Source organism: Equus przewalskii, chromosome 3, assembly GCF_037783145.1.
Source record: "Equus przewalskii isolate Varuska chromosome 3, EquPr2, whole genome shotgun sequence".
In the NCBI taxonomy this organism is placed as follows: domain Eukaryota; kingdom Metazoa; phylum Chordata; class Mammalia; order Perissodactyla; family Equidae; genus Equus; species Equus przewalskii.
The window spans coordinates 39502542-39512922 of record NC_091833.1 but is presented as its reverse complement, the minus strand read 5'-3'; the positions used below and the strand labels follow the sequence as shown (position 1 = coordinate 39512922).

Below are 10381 nucleotides of genomic sequence, written 5' to 3'. Positions count from 1 at the left end.
ATTCTTCATATTTTGTCAAATTTGCTTTAGCTCTCTCTACAATAAAGGCTGTTGTTACTGTTGTGGTGGTTATTATTTTGCAGACCTTTTGAGAGTAAGTTGCAGACATCATGACCTTTCATTCCTAATTACTTTAGCATGTTTCTCCTAAGAACAAGGGCATTCTCTTACATAACCACAATACAATTTTCAAATTCAGAAATTTAACGATATGACACCATTATCTAATATGTAGTCTATATTCAAAGTTCCCCAACTGTCCCAATGATATCCTTTATAGCCATTTCCTCCCCAGCCAGGATCACACATTGTATTAGTTGTCACATCTCTTTGGTCTTTAAGAGTTTTGTCTTGTTTCCTTAATATTTCTGAACACAAGCAAGTTGTTTTATAAAAGACTTATTAAAATCAGATTTAGTTAAAACTTTTGATATTAACTTTAAAAGACACACATAAATGTGTACAATATAGCTGTAGACAACTTGCTGTAGTGGAGAAAACATGGACTGAAGGGTCCATGAAACCTATTAATACTGATCTTACCAGATTGTTTAAAGATTAAACTAAATTATGCCAAGCAAAAACACTTGGCTTATAGTAGGGATGGAATAAAAAATAATTATAATGAGTAACAATAGTGAACACTTACTGGTGCAAGGCATTATGCTAAGTGTTAACATACATTATTTGTTATGTCCATATTTTAACAATGAAATAACAGGTTTAGAGAGGTTATGTAGTGTGGCCTACATAATGTGTTGGTGGAGCCAAGATCTTGCAAGGCAGTCCCAAAGTCTGCACTTTGACCATAGCATTACACTATCTTCCATAAATATGAATACCTTTTCCTTCCTTCTTTCTATTTATACAGTCAATTATCAATTATTTAAGGAAATAGAATGTAAGTAAGCATAATCCAAAAATCAGCCAGTTAGCTGAGGACTAGAACTTGTATTTGAAAGTGGATACACCTAATGCGCTAGTCATTCTTTTAACACAAAATAAAACAGGTCTTTAATACATTCATTCATACAAATTCATTAATCATTCATCCAATTGTTCATACATCCATAAAGAATTTACTATATGCCTATGATGTGCAAAAAATTGTGCAAGGTACTACAGAACACAAAATGAAATGAAATGAAATGAAATACAACAAAATAAAATTTGGTACATACTGCCATTAAGACCTTCAGCTAATGCAAGGTTTCTCAACCTCAGCAATATTGGCATTTGCGGCCAGATAATTCTTTGCTATAGGGAGCTGTCCTGTGCATTGTAGCAAGTTCAAAGCATCCCTGGCCTCAATCCATTAGACGCCAAGAGTAATCCCTTCCACCCTCACCCCGTGTTGACACACACAAAAGTTTCCAGGTATTACCAAATGTCCCATGGGAGACAGGTGAGAATCATTCCCAGTTTAAAACCACTAGTCTAATGTAATCTTCTCCACACGGAACAGACTGATTTCACAGACTCAGAGACTTGGAGACCAAGGAGGTCGTACTTCCTCTAATTGCCATTATATAGACCAAGGCCAGAGATAAGAATGCTCTTTGAAGTATACAAAGGTTATGTTTCATCAAATTTTCCCTAGTGGGTGAGAGACTATGGTAACTGCTACCATTTTCTGAGCAATTACTACATGAGAAACACTTTAGCTATTGCCTGATTTAATTTTCACAACAAACCCATAAATTTAGGTATTATTGAGAAGACTGTGGAACATAGTGCCTGGATTCTGGAGACAAATTGACTGGTTTTGAATCATAGAACACCTCTATGACCTTGAGAATTTACTAATCTCTCTGTCTCAGTTTCCTCATATGTAAGATGAGTATAATAACCTCATAGTGCTGTTGTGGTGATTAAATGAGTTAATATATATATAAAGTGCTTGGGACAGTGACCAAAACAATAAGCAGTATATAAATGATAGTTATTTCCTCCTCCCACTCATCATCATCATCCATTTGACACATGAAAGAATATACTCACAGAGGTTAGAATGAATATTTGGCCCTAATCATTCAGCTAAAAATTTCAAACAAGGATTCAACTTTAGTCTAATTCCAAAGTCTACACTATATGGTCTACTTTATTATTCCGAACTGACAGAAAAACAAAAACTATAATAACACTCAGTTCACATGCAGCATCTCAGTAGATTCTTATGGTCAACCTTTTTATAGGTGGAGCTGCCTCTTAAATTAAGGAAGCTGAGGCTGGAAAATGCTAAACAACTTGATTAAGTGTTCCCAAGGACTTCTCTACACACAAAATAAATAAAGGAAAATGAAATGTCCATAAAACTCGTACATTAAATGCTAAATGTGTAGGCTAAATTAATGAAGAGTTTCAAACTTAACTCTGAAACAGAATGCATATTAAAACTGATGACACAGTTTATGTGCCAGGATTTTTTCTTTCTTAGTGGCACATAAAATGATGCATGTTACAATTGACAACATCTTAAATACACTGAAATTTGGTATTATTCACTTATTCAACCAGATATTTACTGATACAACAATAACACAAATACCATTTATCAAGTCCTTCCTAAGTGCTAAACACTGTTATTAGGCCACATGTACATTGAAACACTTTGTCTCATTTAACTATTGAGTTCCAATCATGTGCCAGGCGGTTCTAGAATACTTCTTCAGTAGAGAAATCTATAGTTATCAATTCCAAAGACTCTGAGTAAGTTTCTAAATGTTAAACATTTGACAAACTTACTTTGTTGTCTTTCTTTCCAGCAATTATTTCGAATATTAGTCACATAATCTTCTTCCACACTCTTTTCTACCTTTTGTAATAACACTCCTTTATATTCATTTTTAAAGTCCTTATTGACATAATAGACGACTCCCAAGTTTTCTGTCTGCATTTTAATAGTTTGTCCTGATCCACTGTAAAAGAAATGCTTGATCATTACTTTTTTAATTGAAATTGTACATTCTGATCTGCTACTCCAAACCAAGCTAAGAAAAGCAATTAAAAATAATTAAAAAGTTAATATTGGTAATCATTTATTCACATTATCTCTAATTGCCTAAAACCACCATTCATGTCATAAAAAGCAATCATATTTTAATATACTATGTTCTTATAAGTTCTCTCAGTTTTTAGTTGACAAAAATCTTATTTGGAAAAAATAAGAAGGTATTTCTTGTTTTTAGACCAATCCGTTTCTAATATTATAAAATCACTGGCAATACGATTTTACAAAGTTTCCTTTATATTCATTGTATTACAGTAAAGTTTTCTAGAATGGATGCTGCATTAAATTTCCTTTATGTCTTGACCTCTGATATATAAAGTATATTATGGAAAAAGACTTCACATAACAAAAAAGTGATATTTGGTTTTATTTAATCAATATTTTACAAACAGAGGAGTGAAGTGATTTCCCCCTTAATGACACAAAGCTCTGTAAGATCAATCACAATTTTATTTTTGTTTTTAAAGTATTTTTATCTTTTAAAGTATTTTTTGTTTTCAATGTCAACATGTTACCTATTATAGGAAATTGCTATCAAGTTCGAAGACAGCACTTCCGTCTTTATCCACAATGCAAGAAAAATGTAAACTAACAACATAATACAAATTAATCACTTGAGAAACTATTTTTAAAATTAGAGACTTTTAAATCTGGTACACTTGGGGTAATAGAAGATTTGGCACTTAAAAGTTTAAAAAAGCACAAAGATCTTTAAAGGAAGCTATATAAGAAACAACAATTCTTTTTGTAAAATTTCACTTAGCTACTTACGATCTGGGATATAAGGAATAAGGAGGACTAGAGACCATCAACTGGCTTAATAACGACACGAGGATCAATACGATAATGGGCATCAGCTGGATAAACACAGAAAAACCTCCCTATAAAAAATCATCAAAGAATAACAAATTGTAATATAACCATAGATGTCAAGAATCCAACAGTTGTCACACATTTTGAGAGGCAGAAAGGATTTGAGATCATCTGGTTCAGTGCTCTCAAATCTGCCTGATCTAACAACTTCCTGGGGTGAGTCTTCAAAATACCACTTTCCAGTTGCTTCACCTGAGATCCTGATGTGGAAAACACTGATTTAACCTGATCTCATCTTACAGATGAGGACGTTCTCCTTTCTCTCATGCACAGAGAGACACCACCACTATGCAGAAGGTTGCAAAGCTCTTTTCACCTTGGATTTGAGGGTGGACCGTGGAAGCTGATGAGTGGCAGAGCGGGGGCCCAGGCCTTTTAACTTGTAGTCTAGTGCTCTTTCCACCTACCTTTCTACTTTATGTAATTTAACTGCTACATGCAATTAGGTATAACTGTATTAGAACAAGGAGAGTTACTTCCAATTTACCTTTTTCAGTATTAATTCTAAATCCTTTAGGACCAACAATAAGAAGTTACCTTCAAAACATGCCCACTGCAGGTGTTATCTTCATTAGAATCACAGAGCACCAAATGTGAAGGTGTCATATGCCCAACCACCTTCCACCGTGACTTCTACCCTGCTCCCCTCATACCCCTGAGGGATTGTCTAGTCTCTACCCCTCACCTGTGCTGGGAGAAAATTCATTACTTCCTTTTAAAACAAACTGCCCTATTTTCAGACAACTCTAATTACTTTTCCTGAGCTGAGATTTGCCACTTTATGATTTCTAATTATATCATAAACATACATCTCCTCTTTCCTCTTCTCTTTCATGTCCACTATGTCGATGCTGATGTTGATGGCTATAACCAGCTCGTCCATTTGAAAATGAATGTACACTACCTAGAAAATAAAAAACAAGGTTAAATTAGGGATAGCAATTATGATCAGAAAAATCCTATTTTTACATTTTTAATTTTTTAAGTTAACTGAAAAAATGCATATTTAAGTAGTGAATGCTTATGGCCCTCTCCTCTTGTCAGAGACGCATGGAGGGAAACAGGGACGATTCTCGCCGGACCCTATTTCCTTTAAAGTAAAGCTCCCTCTTCAGGAGAACTTGAACACTGCAGGCATAGAGGACTTCTGCTGTAGTCGGTTGCTTTTACAAACCTTGGATCATTACTCTGAAACTCTGCCTTCTGCATTTACCAATGAATAACAAATATCTCTGAAAATCAAGAGATAGTGCTCTAACTCATTTTTGAAAACATAGCTGCGTAATATACTATGGTATGGGTGGACCACAATTTATTCAAATATTCTCTTGCTGATAAACATTCAAGCTGTTTTCAAATAAGGTGACCAACCAGAAATGGCTACCAATGACAAAGTAAACAACGTTATAACAAACAAAAGAACTATAAATCAACTATCAGAAAATTCACTAAAATCTGAAAGATTTTTGATTGTTTCTAGCATATTTTCAGTCAAAATTATTAGTCTGAATAATTTTTCTGTGAAAGGTAATTATGTATCCTAATACATCAAAATACAGGTTATATTTTCAGTCATTAATTTGTATTTAACATTCTCCTTCCTTCAAGGATGCTTTATAAAATGTCCTATCAATGACCAATCTTTCTGAATAATATTCAGACAGGGCCACCAGGACAAATTATACTGCTACATGCATAAAGATTCTCCTAATTTTGAATAGAATGTTTAACTTAGCACATTAAGCATATGCTGTAAACAAGACTGGAGCTATAATTTTAACCACCTTAGAGGAGCTACTCTGAAAGAAAATTAATTTCCCCACAAACAACTCACAGTAAATCTAAGTGGAGTTCAATATTCATGCTGGTACTATAAAATCCATTCATTTAGTAGTTCCTCTAGAATACTTTACTTTGATAGCCTAGTTCAAGTAATTATTTCTATCTTAATGTAATTTTAAAAACCCACTTACTTTATATATAACCTATGAATCAGATATTTTAATATTTCAATGGACAGTACCTCCGCATACATCCAAATTAGTAATTTATAATGTTAATAATGAAATATCTACATAGAGCTCCAGAGAACCAACGTCAAATAGTTGTCCAGGGTATAGGATACCTCCTGTACCTGTATGAGCACTTAACTAAGACACTGCCACTGGCTTTCCTACTTACACATCCTTTCTTCAGCTTTATATAAAATACAGAATATCTGTGCTCTTCATTTCTTTTTTTATTATTAAAAGGTGTTGTAAGTGAAAGAGAGACTTACAGTAAAGCTAATAAATCTAACATTTTTCTTCTACCTTTATGAAAAACCATCACAGGATCATAATACTAGGAAAAACATAGGGGAGAAGGTAGATAAATCTCTAAACAGCCTAACTGGAGGTGAGGATCTCTAGCTTGATAAAATATAATATTTATAATTAACATTAAAATACCTGAAGGAAATCCACCACCAAAGAATATATTAAACAAGTCTTCTGGAGTTATATCAGCTTCACAACCTCTATGGAAATTAAATCTGCCATTGTTTTGGTGATTACATGCTTGTTCTTCATTGCCTGTGAGGTCATACTGTTTTCGTTTTTCTGGATTGCTTAAAATAGCATAAGCATTTCCAATCTCTGAAAAAGTAATGAGTAAAAGTTGGTAAGCAAAGTTTTTATATTATTAAGACAGTCCCATATAAAAGCCACTGTCATGTTAATAACAAGAAAAAAATTACTTTGAGACTAATCAAGAAAACAGTAAAACAGTAACAATTTCTTTTAAAGGTATTATACATTGTTTGCAATTATACATATTACTAGCTCCCAACACAATTTTTTATCCTAGACAGGCAAGTCTCCCTACTGCCTTGAACATAAAGGAATGTCCATCCTTCGATACTATTGTACTCCATCCCCTAACATCCTGCTTCTTCCTTTTTGAGTCTCCTAATCTAGTCATTCATTAGTTCCATTCAAACCAATGATACAGCAGTGGCTACCAACTGCCACCCTCTTTACTTTACTACATCATCCATTATTATTCCCACTTTACACATGAGCCCCCTGAGGCTCAAAAAAGCTAAGAAATTTGTTCAAGGTCAAATTTTTTTTAGCAGCGTTAAGTACACTGTGAAACCTACACCATGAACCTTGTTTTGCACACTCCAGCCCAGAATGAGCTATTTTTTATTCTATTCCAGAACAATTTATTGCTCTTAAAACTGTAAACTCCATGAGCGTAGGGACTGTGTCTATGTTTTCACTGCAATGTCCCCAAGGGCCAGCACAAAGTCTGAATTGTTTCTCAATGAATCCAGATAGTCTCTAGTTTTCCTATCTCACTTTGCCACTACTGTGATATTTATTTACAAAGAATTCTATTTCCAATCTCATACTCCTGTGTCCAAGAGAGGCAGTAGTAAATTGATTACCAAAATGTCTTCTTGACATGATTTACAAAAGCAGTAATGCTTTGATCTAAAAGCAGGAACTACCCTATTCTCATTCTGATACTTCTAATAATTAATCATTTCATAAACACAGCTTGCTTCTTAAACTAGATGGTAAGCCTCTTGCAAAATGGGATATTTTTTAAATACTTTCTGGATCCCATGTGGCGGCTGCCATAGGTACCGTGCAAGCAAACAGATGCTCATTAGGTAGTTGTTTTTAGATGATTATATATCACACTGAAATTAATTATATACAGATAATCTAGAACTTTTCTTCTCATAGGGCTTCTTAAACCTGGGACAGAGATAGCTTTCAAGTGGCTTGTGAACCCTATTGCATGAAAAATCATGGGGCCAGCCCCGTGGCCGAGTGGTTAAGTCCACGCGCTCCGCTGCAGTGGCCCAGGGTTTTGCCGGTTCAGATCCTGGGCGCGGACATGGCACCGCTCGTCAGGGCTCATTGAGGCGGCATCCCACATGCCACAACTAGAAGGATGTGCAACTAAGATATACAACTATGTACCGGGGGGATTTGGGGAGATAAAGCAGAGAAAAAAAAACAAAGATTGGCAACAGTTGTTAGCTCAGGTGCAGATCTTTAAAAAAAAACAAAAAGAAAAAGAAAAATCAGGTGGACGGTCCATTTATTTGAGGAGATGGTCCAAAACTTTCTTCAGATTCTCAAATACTGTAGATCTATGACTCAGAAATTATAGTCATCACTTATAATGTTGCTCCAATGGGAAAGCATAATCAAAGATCCAATCAATGTACTTACAAACTACAGCAAGGTATTAACCCATAGCTATAAAAACGAAGCGTATATTTCAATATCTGCTAAAGTTACACTTCCAGTAATAATATCAGTTTCAGGATTTAACGACTATATAGTAATGGACTATTTCAGGTAATTTAATAATGCTATTACTTTTTAAACTATTACTATATTGGCAACCCAATTCTATCTTCAAGACTTCTTTTTTGTGTGTGTGTGAGGAATATTGGCCCTGAGCTAGCATCTGTTGCCAATCCTCCTCTTTTTGCTTGAGGAAGATTGTTCCTGAGCTAACATCTGTGACAATCTTCCTCTATTTTGTATGTAGGATGCTGCCACAGTGTGGCTTGAGGAGAGCAGTATGTAGGTCCACAGCCAGGATCCGAACCTGTGAACCCTGGGCCACTGAAGTGGAGCCTGTGAACTTAACCAAGATTTTTCTTTTTTAAAAAATATAATTTCCAAACATTAAGATATTTTAGAAGATATTTGTGAAATACTGTAATAATCCATAATTATGTATGTAAGAAAATTTGTTTAATCGACTGACTACAGTAATTTTCTATACATTTACTTTGTGCTACACTCAAAATCAAGAACTTTTTCCAGTTTCTTATGATCTCAGGAATTAAATCCAAAATTCATTTTGGTATTCAAAAGCCTTACAAAATACATTGCTACCCGTGTCTCACTTACTTCACCAAAAGATACCTGCCACTTTATTCATTTTTCTTTAATGAAACTTTTTATTTAAGGTAACTTTAGATTCATATGAAATTCTAAGAAATAATACAGAGAGATCCCCTGAGCCTATTACCTAATTTCCCCAATGGTAATATCTTTTTAATTACAGGACAGTATCACAGATAGGATAGAGACATTGGTACAGTCAGGATATAAAGAATTTCCATCACCTTGTTCTTGTTGTTTTAGAACCACACCTACTTCCTTCCCCTCCATCCCTTCTTTAACCCCCGACAACCACTAATCTATTCTCTATTTCTATAATTTTGGCATTTCAAGACTGTTAACATAAATAGAATAACGCAGTACATAAATGGAATGAAAGCTTTTGGGATTGGCATTTTTCAGTCAGCATAATTCTTTGGAGACTGATTCAGGTTGTTAGGAAGCCAACAGTTCACATCCATGGTGTGGAGGTAGCACTGTTTCACCATTCACCCACCGAAAGAAATGTGGGTTGTTTCTAGTTTTTGGCTATCACGAATAATACTCTGTGTACATTCATGTACAGGTTTATGGGTAAACATAAATTTTAATTTCCCTGCAACAAATGCCCAGAAATGCAATTGCTGGATTGTATGGTAGCCAAATATTTGGTTTTTTGAGAAACTGCCAAATTGTTTTCACAGAGTGACTATATCATTTTACATCCCATCAACAATGTACGAGTGATCCAGTTTCTCCGCATCGAGACCAGTATCTGGTGTTGTTGCTATTTTTTATTTTAGCCATTCTGATGGGTGTGTAGTCATATCTCATTTTGGTTTTACTTTGTATTATTTCTAATGCTAATGAATGATGTTTAAAATCTTTTCAAATACTTATTTCCCATTTGTATATCATCTTCAGTGGAATGTCTCTTACCTATTTTCTAATTGGATTGTCTGTTTATTTAATTTTGAGTTTGAGGAGCTCTTCACGTATTCTAGATACTAGTCCTTTGTCAGATACATGTTTAGCAAATATATTCTCCTAGTGTATCACTTGTCTTTTCATCCTCTTCACAGGATGCAGAGCAAAAAATTAAATAATTTTGATGAAGTCCAACTTATCAACTTTTCCTTTCATAAAATGTTTTTGGTGTTAAGTCTAAGAAATCACTGACTAGCCTAACATCCTAAAGATTTGCTCCCAAGATTTTCTGCTAAGTGTTTAAAATCTTGGTAAATAAGAAGTTTCAAGTTTCTATTACTAGATTCTTTGTTGTTTTATATTTACATTGTTTCATATTTACGTTCATGATTCATTTTGAGTTCATTCTTGTATAAACTGTGAGATTTAGATCAAAGTTAATTTTTTTTGCCTATGACTGTCCAATTACTCCAAAACCATTTGCTGAAAAGGTTATCTTTCCTCCATTGAATTGCTTTTGCAGCTTTGTCAAAAATCAGCTGGGTCTCTTTGTATGGGTCAATATCTGGGTTTCCTATCCTATTACATTGATCTATGTGTCTACCTCTCTGCCAATACCACACTGATAACTGTAGCTGTAAAGTAAGTCCTGAAATCAGGTACAGTGATTAAT

General features: G+C 34.4%; 1 protein-coding gene across 1 annotated transcript in view; it reads right to left on the bottom strand.

Moving 5' to 3' along the window:
• The window catches only part of DNAJB14 (DnaJ heat shock protein family (Hsp40) member B14), a 53874-nt gene that overhangs the window by 6376 nt on the left and 37117 nt on the right, over window positions 1-10381 (bottom strand). The window contains exons 4-7 of the mRNA XM_070612606.1: window positions 6334-6519; window positions 4693-4787; window positions 3782-3891; window positions 2746-2918 (exon numbers count right to left, since the gene is read on the bottom strand). Coding sequence (XP_070468707.1) covers window positions 2746-2918; window positions 3782-3891; window positions 4693-4787; window positions 6334-6519 — 564 coding nt within the window. The remainder of the gene's footprint in view (window positions 1-2745; window positions 2919-3781; window positions 3892-4692; window positions 4788-6333; window positions 6520-10381) is intronic.